This window comes from Lutjanus erythropterus, chromosome 2, assembly GCF_056507025.1.
Source record: "Lutjanus erythropterus isolate fLutEry1 chromosome 2, fLutEry1.hap2, whole genome shotgun sequence".
NCBI lineage: Eukaryota > Metazoa > Chordata > Actinopteri > Lutjaniformes > Lutjanidae > Lutjanus > Lutjanus erythropterus.
The window spans coordinates 24,383,873-24,410,368 of NC_139318.1; the positions used below are offsets into that span (position 1 = coordinate 24,383,873).

General features: G+C 39.0%; 3 protein-coding genes across 3 annotated transcripts; 1 reads left to right on the plus strand and 2 right to left on the minus strand.

The window, feature by feature from the left end:
- Positions 1-931: 931 nt before the first annotated feature.
- Positions 932-3,156, minus strand: LOC146331636 (SUN domain-containing protein 3-like). The gene is made up of 8 exons (XM_084743048.1): positions 3,068-3,156; positions 2,712-2,941; positions 2,521-2,597; positions 2,050-2,185; positions 1,750-1,865; positions 1,464-1,637; positions 1,269-1,358; positions 932-1,066 (listed from the first exon to the last, which is right to left on the minus strand). The coding sequence occupies exons 1-8, from the start codon at positions 3,154-3,156 to the stop codon at positions 953-955; spliced, it is 1,026 nt and encodes a 341-aa protein (XP_084599174.1). The 3' UTR covers positions 932-952.
- A 3,692-nt stretch (positions 3,157-6,848) lies between these two features.
- On the plus strand, positions 6,849-11,588 carry LOC146331637 (retinol dehydrogenase 10-B-like). The gene is made up of 5 exons (XM_084733834.1): positions 6,849-7,458; positions 9,963-10,061; positions 10,184-10,329; positions 10,416-10,547; positions 11,315-11,588. The coding sequence occupies exons 1-5, from the start codon at positions 7,009-7,011 to the stop codon at positions 11,433-11,435; spliced, it is 948 nt and encodes a 315-aa protein (XP_084589960.1). The 5' UTR covers positions 6,849-7,008; the 3' UTR covers positions 11,436-11,588.
- Positions 11,589-11,917: 329 nt separating this feature from the next.
- cse1l (CSE1 chromosome segregation 1-like (yeast)) lies at positions 11,918-25,648 on the minus strand. The gene is made up of 25 exons (XM_084733821.1): positions 25,533-25,648; positions 24,587-24,679; positions 24,276-24,418; positions 22,997-23,098; positions 22,752-22,897; positions 22,567-22,657; positions 22,322-22,429; positions 20,964-21,056; positions 20,690-20,857; positions 20,469-20,598; positions 19,370-19,435; positions 18,907-19,109; positions 18,709-18,793; positions 18,383-18,444; positions 18,156-18,292; positions 17,124-17,227; positions 16,898-16,995; positions 16,641-16,791; positions 16,316-16,524; positions 15,418-15,515; positions 15,229-15,314; positions 14,955-15,036; positions 14,061-14,207; positions 12,779-13,010; positions 11,918-12,586 (listed from the first exon to the last, which is right to left on the minus strand). Exons 2-25 carry the CDS (start codon positions 24,669-24,671, stop codon positions 12,497-12,499), a joined length of 2,916 nt encoding a protein of 971 aa, XP_084589947.1. The 5' UTR covers positions 24,672-24,679; positions 25,533-25,648; the 3' UTR covers positions 11,918-12,496.
- Between the last annotated feature and the right edge of the window lie 848 nt (positions 25,649-26,496).

The window sequence follows — 26,496 nt, forward strand, 5'->3', positions numbered from 1 at the left end:
GAACTTGTTTTGAGCCCTGGATGCTACATATGTACATATATTATGAGACTGTTCTGAGCATGTAAGGAAAAAGGGAAATTAAAAAGGAATTCTCAGTGAAAACAAGGCATTAAAACATGTTAAACAGAAAAAGAAAACAAAAAAAATCAGGAGAAAAAAATGTGCATTTGCTGAAATATCCTGCCTACATGTCCATCGGGCACACTAGAAATCCCTTTTCGCTCTACTGTAATTGTAAAGCCATCTAATCTATTACTAATCTATGACACTACTTGTGACAAGTTGATTAGATCACTTTGTGTAAAAATACTAACCTGAGCGAGAAAAACTGACAGCATGTAAAACATTTTTAGTCAGAGTGAACAGTGTAAGTTTGAACCTGTCTGCCAGGTGTTAAGAGCAGAAACACCCAAAAACAGCATAAAATAAAATGATTTCTTTGTCTTTGTTTCAACAGAGCAGAGGTAAATCTGCAGTTTTCTTCAGTATCACCCTCGCTTTCACCAAGCAGCCAAAGTATTGCCTTTACTTTTTGAGATACACATTGCATTCAGCAAGTAGCCCCATGTTTTACTTGCATTTTTTTCTCAAACACAAATGTTGAAACAGTTCATGGTTGTCACAGTTTGTTATGATACAGTTGAACTTTTCCAAAAATAAAATATTTTTACAAAAATGTTTATAAAAAATGTTGGATCATGTAGACTTTAAAAGTTTAAAACTCACCATATTTTTAAAACAAGCATTTTACAAATACACTGTGTCCTTGCTGTGTCAGTTATTGGACTTATAACCCCTGAATCAAACTTGATAGCCATTGGTGACCAGGAAATTTTCAACAAAAAGCATGAGCTCTTAGATAACCAAAAGTAATAAAACATGCAGAAACAAATAAATATGCTATCAATTAGTGTTTATTGTTCCAATGATCTTAGCTGGTCTCCTTCCGTCTTCAGTCTGCCAGCTCCCCATGGACCTTGAAGCTGTACAGACAGGAGTAGTCCGGATGTCCCCAGTTGCTCTCGACTTGCAGCTTCACATAGCTGAAGACACCTGCTTTGTGATCCTGAGAGACAAGAGAAATGAGCAGAGTTAGTTTGGATGGTCAAAAATGAGAGGAAGGGGAATAAGGGATAAACTTAATACAATGAGGACAGATACACAGAAATAGGAGGGAAAGCAAACTGCAAACTCATAATATTTGAGCGTTTGGATGAAATTTAAAAGAAGAAATGTGTGTGTGTTTTATTGCATGCTATTATACTTACAGGTATTTTGAAAGTCTGCACTGAGTCGCCGTCCTGGTCATAAAGAAAGGTGCCAAGTTTGGTCCCTTCGCCGTCTACAGTTTCCATTCCCTGTGAGAGAGAAAGCAACAGGTCCAGTTGAAGACTTGGTCTCCATGTATGAGACAGTGAAACTGAGGATGTCTGTAGTGTAACAATGTTGAAATTGTGACTTACGTAGACCGAAAACTCTTTTGGGGCGCTAGTAATAGCGCCAGTTGGGGACAAGCTCTTTGAGATGTGACCCAGTGTCACATGGCTGATGGTGACGGGGTAGGACAGGGCGATGGATAAATGCCCACGCCCACCTGCAAAGGCCCAGCAACATCCTGGCCTCAGAGGTGTGTGTCCCTGAGGAGAGAAAGTAAAAAAGACAATTTATACGTGTGTTGTATGTAGTGTACCAACTATAATAGGATATAGCCATACCACATAACTATCTGTTTTTATGTGTATTTCCTACCTGAATAACAGTCCTTGGGCTTACATGGGATGCCCAGATGGGTATCCCAAAAATTGTCATTACTTTGACTTGCGGCGGATATGGTTTTGAAGTCTGTTGGAATAAAACCTTGGCACCTGCCCATGAAAAAACACAACAAGAAAGTGATAAGGCAATCCTAAAACTATGTGAATTACAATCTATAAATAATATATTAAGAATTCTAACTATTTTGGTAACAACATATTTTGTTCATGTCAATGTAGCTATTTGAGTTAAAATTGAACATTGAAAATAAAAAGGTGGATTTAGATGTCTCACCCAGTGACGCCAGTGCAAAGTTGGGCCAAGTGTCCGCGTCCGGAAGCAGGTAGTTCATTTTTTTCTTTAACTTGAGCACCTCATCCTGAAGCTCTCGCAGCTGCTTTGTTATGTTTTTATCTCCTGCATTTAAGTCCTGTAAGTGAGAAGAAATTAATCTTTTAGGTTTGATTGCACCAACAAGGATTGGTTTTAAAAAAAAACAAAACAAAACAAAACAAAAAAAACAATTAAATCATGGTTTAACTTTAAATTTTGTTGCAGCATTTTAAACTAGCTTAAAATTAAAAAACATTGCATTTAAACCTCAGTTTAGTTTTTTGTATAAACCTGGATTAATTTACTCCAATTTAAAATGTGATCAGAATCTATACTGGGAAGGAAAAAATAGTATTGGAACATCTCTGGGGTGCACAGGAAGAATAAAAAGTAATTTCTATTTTAATGAGAATCTGCTTATATGGGTCATACCTGATCTAAACTGGTAGGTGAGTCTGATGAATCTGTGGGTCGTGATACTAAAATGATGCTCCTCAAGTATACAAGTCCTGATGGATAGAGAGAAACAAGGTCAGATGTTTTATACAAAAGACAGACAAGTCTACAAAACTCACAAACTTATGTCCTAGATATTATAATTGTTTACGGAAGAGATGACTTACCAAAACACAGAGGCAGCATGAAGAGGAGAAAGACAAAAATCTTGAGAAAGAACATGGTGGGGCCCCTGCTGTCGGTGTGGCTGTTGCCTTGGCTCATAACGTTGTGGCTATTAATGTCACTGAGGTGGCTGTCGATGCTGTGCGTGTCGCTGAAGAGGCTGTCGTTACTGATCCTGGGGTTGATGGTCTGACTAAAAGATCCAGAATGGTACCGGTGTCTTTTGAAAATCCTGTATTGATGAAAATTATAAAAGAGTGAGAGCTTTGAAGATGCATAATTAAAAACACATGACTGCATTAAACATATTGTACACATATAACATGATGGTGGCATGAAAATGCTAACGTCCACTTACTTGTAAAGGATCTCCTTGTAGGAAATGGATGGTGTTCCATCACTATTGTAATATCCTGTGGATTCTAGTCGGGTGCTTCTTCGTTGCATGTCTGTAAACTAAACAACAGAGCAGAGGGGGTCAGTCACTCTCTGATACAAGGCAAGTCATGTCATACACTTTTAAATGTTACTTTTCTAATCATTAGACTTCTAGATGGCGGCTAGTTTGTGGTGCTTACCAAAAAACACATATGACAAAATCAACATCACTGTCCCTGTTATTCAAAATAATCCACAGACTTTGTTATGAGTAATTTAATGTAGGTCTGTGGATTATCTTGGGTAACCAGGTCATACATTCTGAAGAGACATTAATGTTGAGTTTTTCAAATGTATTTTTTTTGGTGCTTTCAGCTCGACACCATCTAGTTCCATAATATTCAATACAAGGCAGACATCTCTACGGCTGATATCTCCAAAACTCACACCAAAATAATTAAATGGACAAATAGCACTGCAGGCCAGAGGAATAATATGTATTTGTGAGTTTGGGGTGAACTGTTCCTTTAAGTCTTCGAGCTTTAAACACACAACAAAAACTCTCTTCATCCTCTTTTATTACTTCTCTCAGTGTCAACTTTTAGCTTTACATAGACAAGTTTTTGAATGAGTATAACTGTAGGGCTACAACGATTATTTCAAATCAGCCTATAATTTTATGCATTAATCAATTAGTTGTTTTGTACATAAAAGATCAGAAAATGGTCAAAAAAGTTGAGACATTCTCAATTGTTTTGTCCGCATGCCAAAAATATTCAGTTTAGTGTCATAGAGCACTAAGAAAAACACAATAATCACATTTGAGAAGCTGGAATCAGAGAATTTGGACATTTTCTTTATTAAAAAATTAAAAATGTCTCAAAACGATTAATTGGTTGTTAATTGATTTAATAGTTAATTAATAATTCTTGCACCTCTACATCTAATTCACTATGTGCTACATTAGATTAGAGTTTAAATGTACGTGAAAGTTTTAAGGGGTTTACAATATTTTGTCAAGATACACTGGACAAAATATTATAAACATCTCGCACTGTCTGAAGATTTTTTTCCATATTACACAAACACAATGTTTTAGGAATGTGAGATATAAATAATGGCTTACCTTTACTTTAAGGCGACAGAAGTTTTTTCGTGTGTTGGTCGTTTTGAGTCTCGTGTCTTCAGTGTCCTCTCTCTGACTTCAGCGAGTGAAATGAGACTCACAGAATCAAATCCTGGAACCGCTGACCGTCACATTCTGTTCACATCACAATGATGTAGAACTCTAGAACTGTAGAACATCAACGACCACGTTCCACGTTCCATCACGGTGCAAAGTAACTAAATACATTTACTCAAGTACTCAAGTACTCAAGTCCCATTTTCAGACACATGCGCCTCACTTTCGTGTATCTAATTTATATGCAAGCCTGGTTTATACCTCACAACGTTTCAGAGGGAAATATTGTTTTCTTTTTAGCCTATTTCATTACGTTACTTTGAACACAAAACATATGATCAACTCAGTAAATATGACACTGTTAATGATTAATTACGTGAGATCTTCATTTCTTATAACACAAGAATAATAAAGTTGTAAATTGTCCCGCAACAAAACTAAGAGAGAGTCCCTAAAGTCCCGACAAAAATCTTGTTGCACAAAATAATAACATTATTATTATTATTATTATTATTATTATTATTATTATTATTATTATTATTTCTCATTTTATTATTTACTCACACAACACTGGTACACTTTTGTGTTTATACTACATTTTGTCAGTTTTGCTCACTCTATCTCTGTATATAATCCACATATACTAACTCTGGTTATACCCACGCACATATATATTTATTTTGCTACTGTTTGCAAACTGTTAAACCATCACAGTAAATATATTTATATGCATTACCTGTTTCAATCCTCTTCTTACCTGTTCTCATTAAGGATATATGTTAATTACATGACACACAGCTTATTTTACCCCATTATCATGTTTATATTGTATTTTATTGTATTCTATTTTTTGTTTATGTCATTCACATACTTTAACCTCTGCAATGCCTCATCTTGGATTCTCTTTTTCACATTTCTCATTTACTTGCATGATTTTCTGTTTATAGACTACATTTTGTTGGAGTATTGTTGGAAGGAGACTGAGAATTTAACTGTTCCAGTGTCTCATTCTGTCAGATCTGTTCGTTCACATCTTGTTTTGTTAGCCTTATTTTTTTTTTTCTTTTAGTTTTTGTAGTGTGTTGACCTCTTTTAATGGCCCTATAACTTTAATTTTGTTGCCTTCAGTTATTTGCTTTGTAAAATCTTTTCTGGGGAAAAAAAACCTAATCTTTTTTATTTGAAATCTGTGTTCTTTGTGTCGTAACTGCTTGGTCCAGGACACAGTGACTGCTTCAGTGTGACTGCTGTGCATATGACAAAAACTTGAGCTATTACTGTACATTTTGTCGGTGATACTTGGGTGTTTCTCCAACTACAGGCACTATAATTTTGGATTTATGTTAAAATTTCTCGAACAATTCTTGACAAATATATACACAATGTAATTAAATATCTTGACAAAAAATAATGACATGATGCGATTTAATAACATTTATTAGGACAAACACCACATTTGTTCATGTCCAAATATCTTCTTCACTTCAATCCAATGTTGATACCAGCTGTGTAGCAGAATAAAGCAATACAAGCCCTCAGCTCCATCTGAAGCCTTACTGGATTCTTGATATTTTTGTAGACAGTGACCCATAAAAACAGGCTAAAGTAACTGATCAACAAGTGCTTTCATCCACTTCCAGTCATGCTTTCAGCTACTGTATTTCCCTCTGAAGTGTAGTGGAGGATAAAGTTCAAAGAGGTTGGTTAAAGAAAAAAGAAAAGTCTCAAGTTAAGTACAATTACCTCAAATTTCGATTTTGAGCACTTAGCTAAGTTAAACTTTTAAAATTGTGAATTTATTCTTCCAGCACAAAAGTATATGAGCCCGATTCGCAAGTGAGAAAAAAACCTGATGATCGATTTTCTAAGTCTGAAAGTGATGACTTATACAACTCACCTAAAGGAAACATGAATGCTTTTAGTCCTTTACAGAACATGGGCCTGTAGTGCACTTTAGCTTCTTGTGGCCAAAATGAGAATTACAAAAACATACAATTACTTCAACTTGTTTCAGAGATGGCAAAAATAATTTAGAAACCTAGAAAGATTATCCTGGAAACCCACATGACACAGAAGACAAAAACATTAGATCAGACTTAGAAAACGGTTTAGCAGAAAGTTTTTTCTTACTTGCTTTTAATGAAAAGGCCTTAAAATAAACACTATGAATGCACCTGAAATTCATGATCAGTTGGGTTCTTCTGTATGAAGCTAAAAATCAAAACCCTACAGCTGTCCAGAAATAAGTGGTGTCCTTTATGGGAAAAGGGCAGCTGCAAAATGTGTTGAAGCATTGATCTGAATCTGAACTAACTCACCAATAACAGGCTACTGGTTAAATTAAAAAAAAAAAAAAGTGTATTTATGATGTGACCTTCTCAGTGAATCACACAGGATGCATAAAAACATCTCATCCTAAATGTGCACATGATACTGTATATGTCTTTCTCAACCTGAAGATATTACATGCAGGCTTTGGCTCTAGCCCTGAGTGTTATCTTAATCCCTGACTCAGTCTTACACAGCCTGTTTATGAACAGTTATGAATGTGCACGGGTTTAGTCAGTCAGCTCAGTCATCAGACAAAAAGCCCTTCTATTGGTGGTCACCACTAATCCGACACAAGTTATATAAAATGTTCATCCAATCCTGCGCCACACACGGAATCAACACTCCGCGGCTTGGCGGTCTGCTTGTGTGGCTCATTAACTTGAAGGACCGGACCGGACAGCAGCATCATGATCTTTATAGTGGACCTGCTGCTGATGCTCATCGACCTCACCTACTCCATCCTGAACGCCGTCATCCAGACCTTCCTCCGGCCGAGGCTCAAGTGCATCGATGGGGAGCTGTGTCTGATCACGGGGGCCGGGGGCGCGCTGGGTCGCCTCTTCGCCCTAGAGTTCGCCAGAGAGGGAGCTCACCTGGTGCTGTGGGACTGCAACGCGGCTGCCAACGAGCAGACCGCCAAGCTGGCGCGGGAGATGGGGGTTCAAGTGCACACGTACACGGTGGACCTGTCCAAGCGCCAGAGCATCTATGAGACGGCGGACAGGGTGAGGGCGGAGGTCGGAGAGGTTTCCATATTGGTCAACAACGCGGGGGTGGTGGCCGGCCGGAGGCTGCTGGACTGTCCCGACGAGCTGCTGGAGAGGACGCTGCTGGTCAACTGCCACGCGCTGTTCTGGGTGAGGCTTTGACGCACGCACCTTTACGCACAATTTAAACTACACTCAACAAAAATATAAACACAACACTTTTTGCTCCTGTTTTACATGAGTTGCAGTAAAACTACTTATATGCATACAAAAGCTTTGGGGGTTTTTTCCCCTCTCAAATACTTCTCCTTTGCCAAGATAATCTATCTACCTGACAGGTGTGGCATATAAATATGCTGATTTAACAGCAGGATCATTGTGTCTTGGACTGGTTACAATGAAAGACCACTCTAACATGTGCAGTTTTATTTTGAAAAAGACATGTATTTGGCACTGAACTATGGCTACTTCAAATGGGGCTACAGACACTATTTTTCCCAGAAGGCCAAAGTCATTACCAACCTTACTTTTCCTCTGATTGGCTTGTCCTTATATTGTTACCCTAACTCTACCCAATCACTCCTCATGACTGAGCCTAACCAGTCCAACCAATAAAGGCAACAAGTACTAACCTAGGGCAAGTTGTGACTTTGCCCTCCTGGGAGAGAGATTTGTTATCTGTAGCCCTCTGTGAAATAGCCATAGTTTGATGCCTAATAAATGTATTTTTTTCGACATAAAACTGCACATTTTAGAGTAGCTTTTTAATCAGCATCTCTGTTAGAGCCCAGCAAATATATCAGTTGATATTATCAGCCCAGTATTGGCCAGTCATAGAGAGGGTACAATGAGTTTATTTTTTTAGCTTTATAGGCAGGGTGTATGTATATGTATACTTGATCGATTTTCTTAATTCACCCAAGTTTTATATATCTTAAATATCCTGCCTTTGTATTTTTTTAATAACCACATTTGAGGAATCATTGCTATATTGGAAGATATACTGATATCAGAATTTTTTTCTATTCCCTAATATCTGTATTGGCTGGGCTCTAATCTCTTTATGTCACACCTGTCAGGTGATTGTATTAACTTTGCAAAGGATAAGTGGTCACTAACACCGATTTTAATAAATTTGAGAACAAAATTTGAGAGAAATAAACTTTCTGTGTGCACAGCACAAGTCTGAGATCATTTACTTCAACAAAAAATGGACGCAAAAACAAGTATTGCATTTTCATCTTTGTTGAGTGCATACAACTCCACTCTTGCAAGACACAGAGCTAACACACCAATATGATATGAATTACATAACATCTATTCACCATGGTCCCCCCCTCCGGCTCGGGTCAGTATTTGTGCGCTGATGTGTGAAGGGATCAGAGCAGCCAGCTACACTACAGTCTGTCCCTGTGATTACTAAACGTGTCCAAGTTAACATGAGGTTACAATGGGCAGTAACCTCATCCACTCATCCCCAGAACAAAAGAAGCCCACCAGGTAAGACAGCATGTGATTATGGCCTTGATCCTCTTAAAGCCTCAGTCATGCTCATACAATAAAAGGTTAAGCTCATTAGCACCAAATATCAAGGATATCAGCAACAGACAAACGGGGGGCGTGCAGTGAAAGGACCCTCCAAAATCTCATTCACCTGATCTGGCAAAGGAGAATGTCTGTTGGTTAATAGTTGACAGCTGCTCCAGATGCAACTGTATGTGAGGGCGGGGTTTAGGGTTCTGTACTGTATTCTAATGCTGAAACACTACATGGCCCAGCTTTGAAATGTGTTAATATCAACCATATGAGAACATTCTCTGCTCAAATAACAAAAGTCAGTTACAGTTACAGTCAGTTAAAAAGGTTGACTCAATATTAAATGTGAGGTAGGCCGTTTATAGAGAAAAGTAAACTTCTGCTCCTCCTCTTGGCTGTTTTCAAACTTCAGAATATCTACCCACTGCCATGTGTGGGGGTGTGTATTTGTGTTTAGATCCTAACCGCTGTGAAATAATCAGGAAATAACTCTTTATTTCTCTGATTCACCTGCTTTGTACCAGCACTGAGCACTGACTCAACCCATTCAGTCATACCTTCAACCCAACTGCACAGTAACTGCTTCCAAGTAACCCCAAGGAACTGGAGGGCCTCTGCATTTAGGGAACTTGCACCAAGAAAATGAGATGTGGTCTCAAAAAGATTCCATAAAGCAGGGCCAGTCAAATAATAAGTGGTGCATATTCCCCACATTTCATAATAAATATAGAATTAATCAAACAGTCAAGCTGGGTTTTTCTAGAGGCCCCTGGGAATCATGCAGTTCACTGCTTTTCCTGGTTGGTAATTCAACATTGCCCGAAGCCATAGGTTGTTTGAGAATATGGTCTAATCTGCAGTCTATAAAGTAGTTGATAGTTGGAATATTTCTACATACAGTATTTGATTTCTCAAGCACTAGGTAAACATTTGGTTATGTCCTCACCTGTTTCTCAGATACCATACTGTTGGCCTTGTGCACAACCTAGCCCTATGAAAAATGCACATTTTGAGCTCGCTCCAAGGGGTCACAGCCCTGTGCCTGATGGGTTAATCAGGCCATCTTCATTATTTCTATTAAGAGGCACTACTATTATCTTTCTAAACCTGCCCAACAGATGACAAAGGCCTTCCTGCCTCAGATGAAAGCGAAGAACCATGGTCACATTGTAACCATTGCCAGTGCTCTTGGGCTATTCAGCACTGCATGCGTAGAGGTAAGACACATGATTAATGGCTTCCTCAACCACAAACTTAATAGATAAATCATGCAACAAGTTCATTGATGCAGGACATTTAAATTCCGATCACTCTGCTGGTTTCTACCTTCTTCCTCCAGGACTACTGTGCAAGTAAATTTGGAGCTGTCGGTTTCCACGAGTCACTGACACACGAGTTACTGGCAGAGGACCAGGATGGCATTAAAACCACTTTGGTCTGTCCTTATATTGTAGACACAGGGATGTTTGCAGGCTGTGAAATCAGGTCAGATGTCACCATTCATCATTTCATAACTTTTTTGGTTGTTAAATAGAAATCATATTCAACTGTTTTTGCTTGATATCTACCAGAAAGGAGCTTCGGAGTCTAATTCCACCTCTGGAGCCACTCTACACAGTACAGCAATCCATGAAAGCCATTTTAGCCGAACAGCAAATGATCTGCATTCCTCGCCTCATGTACATCCCTTTCCTCACACGAGCGTGAGTATTGATTAGGTTATCAAACATACACTAATCAGCCATAACATTAAAACTGCAGACAGATTAAGTGAATATTACTCATCCTTCCAGAAATGACACTTGTCAAGAGGTGAACTACATTTGGCAGCAAGTGAACACTCAGTTCTTCAAGTTGATGTGTTGGAAGAAGGAAAATGGGATAGTCTAAGGATCTGAGTGACTTTGACAAGGCCCAAATTATGATGGCTATGAAGGCTAGCCTGTCTAGCCCAATCCCACAGAAGAACTGCTGCAGCAGAAATTAAAAGTTATTAAAAGTTTATGCTGGCTATGAGAGAAAGGTGTCAGAACACAGCGCATCAAATCTTGCTATGTATGGAGCTTCATAGCTGCAGATTGGTCAGCATGACTGTGCCAAAAGCTCCTGCAACAGGCACATGATCATCTGGACCATGGAGAAACAGAAAGATCCCCAGATCTCAAGCAGATTGAGTGTCTGTGGGATGTACTGGAACGAATCTGACCAATGGAGGCCCCACCTAGCAACTTAAAAGACTTAAAGAATCTGCTACTGACATCTTTATGTAAGATGCCATATGATGGGTCAGAGCTTATCTGATAGGACAAGGGACGCCTGCACAATATTAATATTAGGTGGTTTAAATGTTGTGGCTGATCAATGCACAACATAAGCTGTTACACATACAGAAGGAATTCTACGACCATTATTGATGAAATGTACTGCAACCAAGAAAACTGAACGTGAACCTTTCGTTTTCCTCCTCTAGATTGCTACCTTGGGATGCAAATGTGGCAACATATCGCTTCATGGGAGGTGACAAATGCATGCTACCCTTCATCAAAAATGTCGAACTGAAGACGTCCAACGGACATATTAAATCATCCTAAGACTTTGCTGTCAGGTGGTCTTATACCCTTGTTGAATTATGGACCAATGCCAACAAAAAAAGGCTCATACTGTATCTTCTGAATACAAGAATTTGTCATTTGAAGGGAGAGCCCCAATATCTGCAACCCAAGTAAACTCAGTTTATCCACCTCTTTGAGGCTGAGAGTGTACCAAACTATTCCCAAATCACCTGTATACGTCAATGTGGGGATAAAACCCCTGTATTTACAACACCCATGATCTGCCATTGTTTATATTTACACTGGCCTGAGGAGTAACATGTTGGGTCATTTCTGGCTAAAATAACCATGACTGGACCTGAAGGGCAGCCAGGAATTGTTTCATGAAGGGAAGAAGTTCCTTTAAAATAAAAATAGCTATTGATTTAACATCTTCAGTGGAGGCCAAAGAGCCATCAAGATTTGCAAAACAATATAAATTTATCATCAATTACTATTCAAACAAAAAATAATAATAACAATTCTATACAAGTGCCTCTTTATTCACATTAACAAACAGTGCTGAAACAAAGACTAGACATGAACAAATCTACAGGAAACATGCAACAGAAAAATATTAAGCATTATGTTTGAGCCACAGACTACAGTCTCTGTAACTGTAAAAAGGAATTCAAACATAGAAAAGAAGCGCTAAAGAAATCCCTTCCATATGATTGAGATGCTCATCATTCCACAATACTGATGAAATAAACCTCTGCTGATGCTGCCGTTATTGAAATAAATTGACAATTGTATCAGAATCCTTGTTAGCTTTGCCACACAGCAAACAAAGGGCCCCACTGTTAGACAGTATTTCAGTTAAGTCAACTTTTGGCCATGTCTTTAAAAACCCTTAAAAAACTTTCATCAGAGAACACATCCTCAAATCAGGCAAACCGATAATTTCTCTGGTAAATCCACCAAGAACTGTCAAGTCAAACCAATTCTGTAAAGACTAAAGTTCAGCTGAAGCAGGTCTGTCATGTGACCTCAGGTCACTGTCGCTACTCCTGCAGTGTATTGTGGTCTCTCTGTATCAAGTGAACACCACTTCATCGGTTTCAAACCAACTGCACGGAGGCTACTTGTAAGTACCCCTGCAGGAACTGGAGCGCTTCTGCATTCAGACTGGTACTGAGCATCGAGGGAACCTGCACCAAAAAAAAAAAAAAAAGACAAAAATCACTAATTTGTTTTCCACCATCTGTAGCAGAGCAGTGTCATTCTACAACACAAGACATCTTAATATGTCTTTTATTCTTAACAAAACTAGTAGGACTTTTGTTAAAATAAAGAATAGCCACAGAACATTAGTTCTGGCAGAAGTAGCTGTCTCAACATACCCTTCCTGGACAGGCTGTAGAGAGCTTGTGCAGTGACTGGGCCAGCAGGATCTTTGGATTGCCGACAGAGTCTCCAATTGGGTCGTGCTCTTTCTTCCCAGCAAAGGCCAGTTGTGAGAAAGCTGTCTGATAGCCCGGTGTGTCCTCAATGTCAATGAAGTGCTCATCATCTGGGATGCTGTCATCTTCGGGCAACTCAAATAGACCAATCAGAGCCTGGAGCAGAGGGGTCCTGGGCAGACACATTGAATATAGCTTTACCCACGACAACAAATCAAACACTTGTAAGTCAGTATGTTTCAGGAGCGTATTTCAGCCATATAGCCATTTGCAATTTTGGGAATGTCATTGCCTCTACATACAGCTTATTGAACCTAGTAACTCTGCAATGTGAAAGATGTTTATACCCTTCCCTAAAATCTGAGAGTCAAATATACCCAGACACGGTACATTTGGTACAAAAGGAATTTCAAAGCCAATCATTGTCCAATATGTAAATGTAGGCAAAAAATGAATGTTCCAGTATAGAGCAGATTTTTCAGTAACAGAGAGCAAGAGTTACCATTAACTGTGTCAGTCACTGCCAGTTACAAGCTAACACAAAACATACACAAATAAAGTATGCTACCTACACTTACATCTCTGTAGTAAGTCACTGATTTGGTACACAACATGACTCCTCATCTAAGTGTGTATGACTGAAGCTCAAATATGTATGGTTGAATCTCTTGAATTAATATGGTTGAGGTTTTTTTTTTTTTTTTTTTTACCTGGAAAAACCATGATCAACAAGTCTGGAGGGGAAAATTCACTTTAGTCAAGTGCTTGTTTCAATGTTATCATAAAGCATTAAATTCTAAAGCAATGTATCATTTTCACACACTGCACAACAGATAGTGTGGGTCAGCTTATGCTCAACTGGTAACTCCTTGTGAAGTACTTTTAATCGAGGGCTCCCCAACTTGAGCAGTAATTAACTAAACTGGGCAATTGTGCACAATATAGTTTGACAAACCCTCTAACCACAGTGAAGTAATGATGAGCTAAGTTTCCTGACTCTGACAATCATGAATACGGCCTGAACAGATTTCTTTTAAAATTTTAAAACAGTGTAAACACGCTTCCTTAACCCTCCTGACAAGAGGTCTATTCAGGCAACAGAAGTGAAAACACCTGTGTGGGTGGACCGTCCTGTTTACAGACACTCTATGTGCTTTCCCAGACTAACTGCATGAAAACAAGAAATTAACTGGTTGTGTTTTTTTTTAGGCTGATTTCTTACCAGAGCTTAGTGTACTCCGTGTCCATCATAGCAGGACATTCTGTAAGGATTTTTGTGATGCCAACAGCGCAGATCTTCTTTTCAACTGCTCCAGACACCTTCTGAACCTCTGGAATAATTATTTTCTCCAACACCATACCAAACATTCTGAAATACAGGAAAACAAACAGGATTAATACTGTGCATTTTGCCACTGGTCTTCTACATTAAAAGCCAAGATACAATAGAGACTGGCAACAGCATTGAAGTCAGCAATAAATGTGAGACATATTTACTATACTGCAGGCAGAGATAATAGATCAGCATAAATCCATTATCTTTCAGTAAACAATGCGGCTCAAAACACAGCACCAAACTTTTCTCACTATCAGTCTGTTTTTAGACTGGTTGTGTCATCAGTTTGATGCCAATTTCTAATTTTTCTTTTGCTCTAGAAAGATCATCTAATTCAATCTGATTCACAAAATAATGTCCATTTTCCCTCTGAGGTGTGGGTCAAGAGACAGATGCAGCTACAAACACCTTTTTCACCAGTAAACTGGGTCACTTGTGAAATCTATTGTAACTGCTGTGAATCCAAGCAGACTGAAGCTTCCATCCTTCACAATGAGCCACCTTTCAGGCTTAAAAGGGCTGAGCGTTTGATAATGGAGTAGTCTTTTATAATATGTTCTATTTCTAGAAAGTGGTGCTTCTTCGCAGTGAGCAACGGCTCAAGTGTGCCATCAGATTCAAAAGAGACATCTAGCTTAAGAATCTTTTGGGACATCGAGGTTAATAGAACTTGTCATGTGCTGCGTAAACACTACACTGATGGATGAACCCACTAAATAACTGTAGTCAGACAGCAGCATCCTTTCTGTCAACATATTGTTATAAAGAAAATACACTTACTTTGGCTGGATGCTGTCAAAAATCTCCTGAAGTGCAATAGCTCCATACTTGACACAATACAAGTTCACAAACACCAAGAAACCTGTGAGAAACAAAGTAAACAAGTGAAAACACTTAAAACTAAGCATTATAAGAGGGTAGTTAATAAAAGAACTTGTGATAATTTACACTATACTGGCTGATTTCACACACTTGCTGTCAATTATTTTAAGTTTAAAGGCATGTGCTCTTAACAACATAACATCAACACTGGCAATGAGACTAATGCACTAACTTTTGATGAACTTGGTGGTTTTGGAGCTCTGTAGCCTCTGGAAGAGCAAAATGAAGATCTGTTTCCTGTACTGAGTGATAGATTCTCTGGCAAATGAAAGAAGAAAACATGTCATGACATAATCCAATCAATTTCACCAGGTACAACATTTTATAGATAATGTACACACTGAATGTGTAATTGACTTACGGGGGCATGTGCTCTATGATGCTGTTGAGAAGGTAAAAACCTTGGTGGTCATTGGCTTTAGAGGCAATAAGCTTCTGGAAAACTCCAAGCAAGCCAGGCTGAAAGGGAAAAATGAGGAAAACAAGTGTTGAGATAGATTGGCTGCAGAATGAACACCAAGTTTTTGGAAAATTTCAACAATTTTAATTTAAGACTTTTTATTATAATTGCAATTTAAGAACTATTTTACACCAAAGATGGCAAAGAAAGTACAAAGAATATGAAGGAAAATCTGAATTTCAGAACGTTGTTACTGCAGAGTGGGTTGCTCAGGGCTTTGGTGATGCTCCCAATGTGACATAACAATATCAGATGATATCAGGCATTTTCTGTTGGCTGTTCTTCCAGGTGACTAACGTCTTTGCACTTAAAGTTCCTACTGTAATTTTTATACAAAAAGTGCAGCAGGCTTCAAATTCATTATTTTCACCAGGATTCAGTTGAGCACTAAATGTGCAGTTCTTGAGCCAGATATCATTCATCTTGCACTTCCACATATTCGATGAAAGTAATGTTAAGAGAAACAATTTCAACTTAGTACTTCTAGAAATTGCTCAGGAAACAGCAGGATAGCAATACACCACATTGTGACACACCAGCACTGATAAATTCTGACTGGGCTGCACAGTTGGCATTAGTGGTTATTGGTTAAAGTTGTACAACTTCATAAAAGTAATGCCAAATTTTAAAGGCCTGTCAAAATTGAATTTTGAAAATTAAAATGTCTTAAATACGGATTATTGGACTTCATACTTTTTAAGGACCTGTAGAAACACTGGAATAAATCATACAATCTATAAATGTTAAGAGATACAACCACTTATCAACAGCAGACAACTAAAACACTGCCATCACTCACTATTTTATCTGCCGCAGAGCTGGCAATAGTGGCTCCTCCCTTCTCCAAGTAAGCCTGAAGCAGGCGCACCAGAGGGGGGATGTTTCCTGTCCTTTCCCACAAAGCCGGCTGCAACAGGTGAGGGAATAACGCCATGTAGGACGAGGGAATAGAGCTGGAGTGGATTTCCAGGAGAAGAGACATCACCTGAAACACGTATGGAAGAAACTCTGCAACAGCAGAAAAAAAAGGAGGATGAGTGGAGTTCCCTCTACCAGACACAAGCTGTGTTAATCAGCACGTCACCTCCACCTAGATAATTCAGTTTCATAGGTAAATGACACACCCTGCACATCGTTCTGAAGGATCTCTGTGAAGACAGGGAAGAGAGCTTCCTCGAAGCTGCCAACAGTGGTCGGGTTGGCCTTGCAGGTGATCCGGATCGACAGGCACAGAGACTCAAACAAGTAGTGGTTAAAGTGAGGCTTGCTGGGATTCTGAAAATGGGTGACAAATTTTGGATTAGTTGACACGTTTATCCCCAAATCAAACAAGCATGTTGGTGAATCTATCTGTATCTGTAAATAGTAAAGTGTGTGTTACCTTGCTGACTAAGAGGAGCTTATGAGTGAGCTGACCAATCAGAGTGGGAATGTAGGGAACAATGGCCTCCTGCAGCAGGGAGAAGCTGCGCATGATGGCTTTGAAAATTAAAAGAAGAAAGAAAGAAAAACAAAACAAAGACATGATGAGGCTACTTAAAATAACCCTGAAGTCGGTCTGACACTGACTGAGGAACATTAAGATGACGGTGGAAAGTCATATTTACCTTTCATAATGTATTCATTTTCTGCAGAACCAGGAAGAGCCAGTGCTTTGAACAAGTTGTTGAGCAGCTGTTCAGTAAAAGGTGCCATCTCTGCAGGAGTGATACTGAAACACATGAAAGGAGGACAGTTGGTTAGTGGCTATACAGATGGATGAAAACATCTAAGCCAGTGTTTATATTTGCTGTCTTTTTGCTGGTAGCTGTGCGACACATGGAAATACCAACAGCCAAAATGTCTTGTGGGAAATGTGCCAAATAGACCATCTAACATATCTAAAATAAAAATGGCATATTTAACAAAATTCTAAGTCAATTACTTGCGGTTATTTTCTATTCATGATTATTTTCAATTCAACATTCAAGTTTGCTGTTTGCTGTGCATAGTGCTGCAACACACAGCACTACACTCATGCTATCATATGTCTTTTAAAAACATATGTCCTGTAGTTGTTCTATATAAACTGAATTTGGGAACATTAATGGCCATATTGGTAGTAAAAGATTAGCATGAAGTCTGGTCTGAGCGGGCATCTTCACTTTGTCTTTTTGTTTCACTTTAGTTATCTATAAAATGTTCTGTGAAATGAATAGAACGGGTACTATCCAACTGCTGTGGGTGAACAGAGGAAAAAAGGTCCCTGGATAAAAGGTAATGAAAAGGCAGTCTTTCTGATATTAGGTATAAGAAATTTCTTCACACATAATACTAGGTATTACATATTCAGTAAATTATTTCTTTTACCTAAAGTGTCTTAAATGAACAGCTTGTCCAGCACTACCATAGAATATTTTAGTGTTTAAAAGAGCACATACTGTTCAATCTACAGTCATTCCAAATTGATTTAACCTCGTCTGAAACCAGTCAGAATTGTTCTCAAAAATTTAGACTTTTGCATTGTTCTATTCTAGTAATACACTTTCAGTGCTCAGTTTTTATGCGTTTGGAAAAAAAAAACATTTGTGAGCAATACTCAGAAACTGTATTGGTTCATTAAAATATCTGTATATTTTTCTATCCTGCTTGATACTCACAGTGTGGTGTTGTTGGGGCCTCTCATGGTAAACAGTCTCTCCAAAGCATGGGCAGCATAAGTGTGCTCCACCGTGCTCTCTGCCTGCAGGTGACTTATCAGGAGAGGAATTGCCTGCAGTAGATGCTCTTTAGGAAGCTGAAGGAAAATGACAGAAGAGGTCCTCTGTAATGCAGTTTGCCTTTTGCACAAGTTGACAAGAAAGTTCATACCTGAAACAGTTCATACCTGGCTTCTGAAGATCATGACGTACTTGATGGCATCTGCCTTCAGCACTGGGAACTCATTAACTACAATGACAATGTTTGATGTTAATTACTGCATATGAATGAATAAATTTGGACATTTGAAGTTAACCAGTTCACTGATCCTGTTGCAAATTGCAGAATGATTAGACAATTGGGTAATTCAATTAAAAACAAATTGCTAATGTTTTTCAACTAATGGCTAAAAGTTAGTATAAAGCCAAACCTAAAGTGAGCTAGCTGTTATAACACATACTTACATACAGTTCGCAATTGTACAGCATAGTAAGAGCTGCAAGAGTATCTTACCATTGGGGGATTTTAAGTCCGTGAGAATGTGGTTCACAAAGAATTCATTCAGATTCACCATCTCATTGGCTTGTGTTATTCCATGCTGTTGGGAAAAAAGACAACAACTACTGATATTGATCAGACACAGTTAATGAATGTTCTCTCTATTAGCAGTAAAATATTCAATAATCCTCTGAAAATGAAAGCCTACAATACCTTCTGTGTCTGCGCTTTAGACGCCAGTGATGTGACCAAATAGATGGCGGCATCTTTGTGTTTCCAGTTCTCTCCTGGATTCTTGGCATACTCTGACAGCATAGAGTTCACATAGCCAGAGAAGATTGCTGTGACTGGGCCCTCGAAAAACTTGCAAAGGCCTCTTACCAAGTCACATGCTGCCCTACGACGGGTGTCGATGTCTGCGGCGGGACAGGAAAATGGCATACTTTACTGGCCAAGCCATGTGTGGAAACCTACTGAAACTTTAGCTGCAAATATTCAAACTAACCAACTAACTGATTAAAAAATTATGTATAAGGAGTTACATTTTTATTAAATGCTAAAAGAGATGTTTCCCAAACAACAGTCAAACCTAAAGTGTGAGGCCAAACTGCATTCTTTCATACATTTCTGTCAATAATTTATATTAGGAGAGGAGAAAATCAAGCAAAATCTTTACCAGATCCTTCAAGGTCCCTCCGGATGTATTCCTCAGAGTTATCTTCAAAGGCCTCTTCATCTGCACCTAATCAGGCATTACAGGCAATGTAGTCAGTATACACATAGTATACAAGTGGCCTACAACCATGATTTTCAAAATGGGGATAGCAAGCTGAAGGTTAGATGAGGGAAAAAAAAATGTAAAAGGAGCAACAAGTAGGCACTGTGCAGACAAAAACTGGCACAACTGTCCAAACAGACTGTAATAAATAGGTTGTAGGTCTGTTTAAAATAAGATCTAAAGTTAAAACGCGTTGTTCCCCCTTCCCCTTCCTCCCAAATAACAGCAGACACAGGCTGCAGGAACTCCATAGGAGCGCTGAACAAACGACGACGAGTCCTCCACTTTAAGTTGATCGGCTCTTTGTGCACGTCAATTGTCTGTCAATGTAAACTTAAGCCCACTTAAGCCGTGAAAACAAAAATCCACTGCTCTGAAATAAGACACTCTGGACAATGAGCTAAGCCACTGACTGCCTACTCTGTCAACATTTTGCTCAATTTAACAGTTATGAACTTCTACGCCTTCAATAAGATTATTAATGATTTCTTGCAGACGCTTAGACTTACTCATTACTGAATGAGTAAGTGTAAGCTCTGATTAATGTTTAATCGAAATGCAAAACAGTTATACTGACACTGAATGAACATTTCATTTCATGTGAAGAGAGTATTTCAACTTAACATGTTCTATGATCTCTGATGACATATTGTGCTCTTTTATGATTAATTACAATAAATATTTTGCAGTTTTCTCCTTTAAAAAAAATAAAATGTCATTCATAAATTATATATTATTTCTAATGTGACTATTATTGCATTCATAAAAGTAATAAACTCTATTCATATATTCTACATTTGCCATAGTGTTGTCAATAGGTTTTTTACACCTTACAAAAGGGGGGGCACCAGCCATAAGCTATTTGGTGCAGAAAGTTTTAGGAAAAGCTGGCCTAGATGTTTGTACGTGTCCAAGCGGGCAGAGTCCTGGATCAGTCGATTACTGATAACATTTCTAGATGCAATCCAATGACGTGGAGAACAAAGCATTTACTTACTTCTGAACTCCATGTTGGGCACAATGACCTTCTCACAAATGCTAGTGAGTGTATTCTGGTCCTCAAATAGATGCTTGTAGTGCGGCCTTTCACAGACTGATGCCAAGAACTGGATAGCATTGCTTACCAGCTGCAACAAAGACGAGGTGTATTGTTAGCACAGCAGGGAAAGTGAACTTGAGAAAGAACACAGACACACAGTCAGGGATCAGAATTCTCACCAAGTCATATTTGACTTCCTGGCCAGTAGAAACTAAAAGGTTCCAGATAGCAGTGACGAAGCGTGGCAGATAGGGCTGGAATTCTTCATCGTACTTCTGAGCGTAAAGAGCAGCGTTGTCACAGATCTGAGACTTCAGCAGCTCCAGAAGACCTGCTTCCTCTTCATCCTATACAGTTATAACAAGCCCAAACACACACATTTGTTTAACACTTTATAGGACAGCAGTGTTTAAAATGTGTTGCATGAGTGGATTAAAAAAAGGAAAAACTCACATCTGTTTGTAGAAGTTTGTTATCCAAAGTCAGCAGGCCATGGAAATTGGTCATCCAGGTCTCCATGTTGTCTTCAAAAAACTCTGGAAGGTCCTGTGTAGAAATGACAAACATGTACACCAATCAGGCATAACATTATGACCACTGACACATGAAGTGAATAACGCTGATTATCTCTTTATCATGGCACCTGTTAGTGGGTGGGCTATACTAGGCAGCAAGTGAACATTTTGTCCTCCAAGTTGATGTGTTAGAAGCAAGAAAAATGGGCAAGGGTAAAGATTTAAGCGAGTTTGACAAGGGCCAAATTGTGATGGCTAGACGACTGGGTCAGAGCATCTCCAAAGCCACAGCTCTTGTGGGGTGTTCCCAGTCTGCAGTGGTCAGTATCTATCAAAAGTGGTCCAAGAAGAAACAGTGGTGAACCGGCGACAGGGTCATGGGCAGCCAAGGCTCACTGATGCACGTGGGGAGTGAAGGCTGGCCCGTGTGATCCGATCCAACAGACGAGCTACTGTTGCTCAAATTGCTGAAGAAGTTAATGCTGGTTCTGATAGAAAGGTGTCAGAATACACAGTGCATCACAGTTTGTTGCATATGGGGCTGAATCACGTTTTCTTTTACATCATGTGGATGGCAGGGTTTGTGTGCGTTGTTTACCTGGGGAACACATTGCACCAGGATGCACTAAGGGAACAAGGCAAGCAGGCGGAGGCAATGTTATGCTTTGGGCAATATTCTGCTGGGAAACCTTGGGTCCTGCCATCCATGTGGATGTTACTTTGACACACACCACCTACCTAAGCATTGTTGCAGGCCATGTACACCCTTTCATGGAAACGGTATTCCCTGATGGCTGTGGCCTCCTTCAGCAGGATAATGGCCTACTATTGGCCTAGCACAGGTTTATGTCGGTATCAGCTTGTATGCTGTCCAGTATTTTTCTATAGAATGCAAATTATATAGTTGACCCTTTTTCTAACTTCAAATGGTTCTACTTGTGGTCTATTTATTTAGTTATTTATTATTATTAAGAATATTAGTAGCAAACCCTTGCAACAAATACCATGACCTGGATGACTGAGAATCTTCAGATATCATTAAGAAGACCTGTGACATTTTACTGTTTCAGTGCCCTGAAATCATTTTGGATTTTCTATACGTTTAGTGAAAAACATCAGCCAATATATAAAATTTTTACACCAAATATCAATATCTGCCCCAAAAATCCAGTATTGGCCAGGCTGGATTGTGGTGTTATATTGTTTGGACAAAAAAGCAGATTGTCTTAGCTATGAAAGAGACAATGCAACTATCCAAAATAGAAAAGGTCTGAAGATGAAGAAATTTAAACTGACCTGGAAGTTAAGACTGTAGAACAGTTTGGAGATCAGTGTGAGGGAAGAGAAGAGGACCTTCAAGGCATTGACGTCTGTAGCATGAGTCTGACACAACTCAATGGTGGCCTACAGCAAAAAAGAGATAAAAATAAACCTTAAATACTTCTTCACTTGGAATGTCATCATAAGTAGGTCACACGGGTTATATAACAACTGATTTACTTGGAAGTGTTGTGGTAACCGAACTGCAAGTTTTTACAAACCTTGAACAGCTCTGTCAGAGGAAGGGCAAAAGTGTCGAGTACTAGTTTGATCTCTGACCAAAGTTCATTTGACTTGAACTCATGACGGTACCTTGAAGAAAATAAAGAGGGACAGAAAAGATTTCACAATTTCTTTTTGAAGTTACTTACAAAAACATTTTTAACCATTAAGAAGTGAGCTCTACCTCTTGAAGAGTGAATGTGCGGTACGAAGCACTCCATTGATGATGTGGAAGTCTCCACTTCTGAAGCGAGTCACCATCTCAGTGAGCAGGTCGGGCCATTTTTGAGGGAAATCTTCTCTTCCTATGATACTGATGGCATCACTCAACTGTAGAAATGCACAAGATAAACAGGTGCTTGGTTCAGCATCTTTTTATACACTCTAAAAATCAGATCCTTTAAAGCACAGTAATATGTGAGGATGTACCTGTTTCTGAATCTGTTCTGGGCTGCTTAACATCAAATTTACAATGTTTGCTTTGATGGCTGTCCGGTCTGGATCAGAGACTTTGTTTGGTTCATCTTCAACCTTTGAGAAAGCACATCACAAAAAGAGGACCGTCAACTCAGTACACAGGCCAACAAGTCTAAAACAACAATGACCATGTTTACATACGCACAAAATATCCAGGTTATTTTTTGCCCATATTCCAAAAAAAGAGAATATTCCTACTAAGTTGTTTACATGGCTAGAGTAAATTAATATTCTACTAGTATTCCTGTTTACATGCAGCTGTGCACACTCCAATTATCACCAGTTATCAAACCAGCTCCCAGGACTGGACTACACTTCAGGTTCCTCGTGTCAATTCTTAGCTTGGAAAGACTGCTTTTAGGTTTTGTGCCCCTGACTCATGGAATAACTTACAATGCACTTTAAATCCCGAGTCCCTGATAACTTTGGGAGCCTGAAAAACACACTTAGAAATCTTAATGCTTTTACATGTACATCATTTAACTAGGAATTATTTTAATCAATGAGTTGAGTTCTTATTGTCCATCTTATTTGTTATTATGTTTTTTTCCTGTTTTGTTTTTATTGTATTTGTTTTAGCTGCCTAATGTAATCTTAGCGTTCCTGAAAATGAGGGCCACACCTCATTGTATCCCCAAGACATAAATAAAGGTTGAATGAAAAAAAAGAAAAAGAAAAATTAATGTATGGCTTCTGTCCAACAGCCACACCCAATATATATATATTTTTAAGTCTTTCATTTTTAAAAGTAGGTGTATAGGTGTGTTTCTCTCTCCAACCAGAAATATGAGCTTTTCTTTTGTGCAGTCATCTCTACCCAAGACTAGTGAACTGTTGTCTAATTGGTTTGTTTTCAGTGCACAATGCTGACTGTAAACAGACACAGAGATGCATATTTTGAATGTGCAGTATACATGTCCAAAGAATCTTCCTAAAACCTGGCATATCTCACATCTTAATTGGAAAATGCTACATTTGGAATAAAGCCTAATTAGGAACATTCAAACGCAATATGCTGTTTACAGGACCTGCATCTAATTTGGAATACTGACATATTCAGAATAATAATGGAACATTAGTGTGCATGTAAACATAGCCAATGCCTCTCTTCACACTTGGTAATAAATGTTACTGTATATACAGTTTGTCCCATACATTATAATATATTGGAGATACTAGGTAAGGGCACAGTGAACAACATATAAACTTGGTGTTACTTAGTGAGACTCACAATGCGCCAGTTTCTTTTGATGTAGTTCTTGAATGTAACAGCAGCACAGACACGAATCACGTTGTCTTGGGACTTCTCCAGCAAAGTGAGTAGTAATAAGGGGTAGTTCTGGTTTCCCTCCACAGACTCCAAAAACTTTTCAGCTAAGAAAGAAAAAACATGAAAAGAAAAGCAGCTGTTGGAAAGCAGACATTACACGATAAGTAAAAACTTGGCATAAATAGATCAATGAGAACAATATTCTTTAGAAACTGTATCAAGATATGCAAGTTATGTTATGTTGTGTGTTATGTTATGTCAAGTTGTATTACCTGGACGTCTGACTGTTGGGTCTGGGTCCAGTGTTTTCCTGAGAAACTCGGTGAGGGTTTGTAGATTAGTATCATTGAGTTCCATGCTTGTAACTAAGGAAGAGAAAACCAGTGACTTAATGAATGACTGGTGTCTGACAGCAATGTGTTCCAGAGGATTATTTCTTTACAGCATGAACTTTATCTAAATGCTGAGTAATCTTGTAAATCTGAGCCATGCGTTATTAAGTCGTGTGGATTGATTCATCAAAGAACACATTACTTAAAAGTTACCTCGTGCGCCAAGTTTACAGGCTAAAATAATCTGTGTAGTGATTAAAACCTTTTAGAGTTTAACTGCTCCATCAAACAAGTCAAAGTGATGCTTGATACTAAATGCTAGCTTTAAGTTTACAAATCCGCGGCTAGTTGCAGTCATTCTTACATTCACTTTGACGTTAGCTTGCTAGCAGCTAACCTAGCTAGCCCGGCTACAACGCCTCAGCCTTGCATTAGCTTAGTTGGCCCCGCTGACTCCTCATCGGTTTATGCAGTCTAACATCTAAGCTAGCAGTGGAAATGTTGTCTGGTCTTCAGCGAGCTCAAACATTAGCACATGGTGTTCAGAACACCATATGAACTTGTTCTTACATAATGTCATATTCAACAGAGGTTATCCCTTACTCCACTAAACTAACGACATAACGTACAATAACATCCACAGTGGCATGGAGAGCAGTAACTGAGTTCCAGTGAATAGACAGATCCAGCAGCCGGTCCGCTCCAAGTCAGCCTGCTAATGTTAGCGTTAGCTTGCTAATGCTTTATGTGCTAACCATAAAGTTAGCTAGCGTTAATTTCCGAACATAACGCATTCGCTCGCAAGTTATAACACTATGACCCCAGTTACACAGCTGAATACCACATTACTGGATATGATAACTGTTGAAGCATTCGGACGTCTTACCGTTCCAATAAATTTCAGTCAGGATGGGATGGGGAGGCACTACAAACGGTTCAGACGTGCTTGCTCTGCCAGCTTTCAAATGTCTGGAGCAAAAGGAACTGCGCGGTCACTGTACTGCGCAAGCGCAGATGTCAGGCGAAGTCTATGAGACACGCCCCTTCCTCGGTCTGTCAAGTGCAGCAACACAGCACAACTTTACGTTGAATTATTGCTCAGTATCACAAGTGAAGGTTCTCCATATCATGTGCTACACATAAATGTCATTTGTACCGTCACATCTGCTTTTAGAAGATGCATTTAGGCCCAGTGGTTAACATTTACAGGGATCTATTGTCAGCCTCCGGCAAAAATTGTATAATCACCGTTTTCATTATCTAAGAACAGTGTTTTTCAAACTATTTACACTATGTACCACTTCAGAAAATATTAAGCTTTTTTAAGTAAGTAGTCTGTTCAGCTATGGAAAGTTCATACAGGGGGTAGGTTTATTTATTGTTGATTGTTGTCGGCCACACTGTCTTCACAGTAAGGCACTGACTTACTGCATCACTGTTTAGCTCTCAACTAATCATGGATGACATACACTCACTGGCCACTTAATTTGGGTATACCTGTTCAACTGCACATTAACACAAATTATCTACTCAACTAATCACATGGCAGCAACTCAATGCATTTAGCCATGTAGACATGGTCAAGACACCCTGCTGATTTTTAAACCGAGTATCAGAATGGAGAAGAAAGGTGATTTGAGTGACTATGAACATGGCATGGTTGTTGCTGCCAGATGGCCTGGTCTGAGTATTTCAGAAACTGCTGATCTAGGGGGGGTTTTCACACACAACCATCTCTAGGGTTTACAGAGAATGGTCTGTAAAAGAGAAAATATCCAGTGAGTGGCAGATCTCTGGGCGAAAATGCCTTGTTGATGCCAGAGGTCAGAGGAGAATCTAAGCCTGAGAAT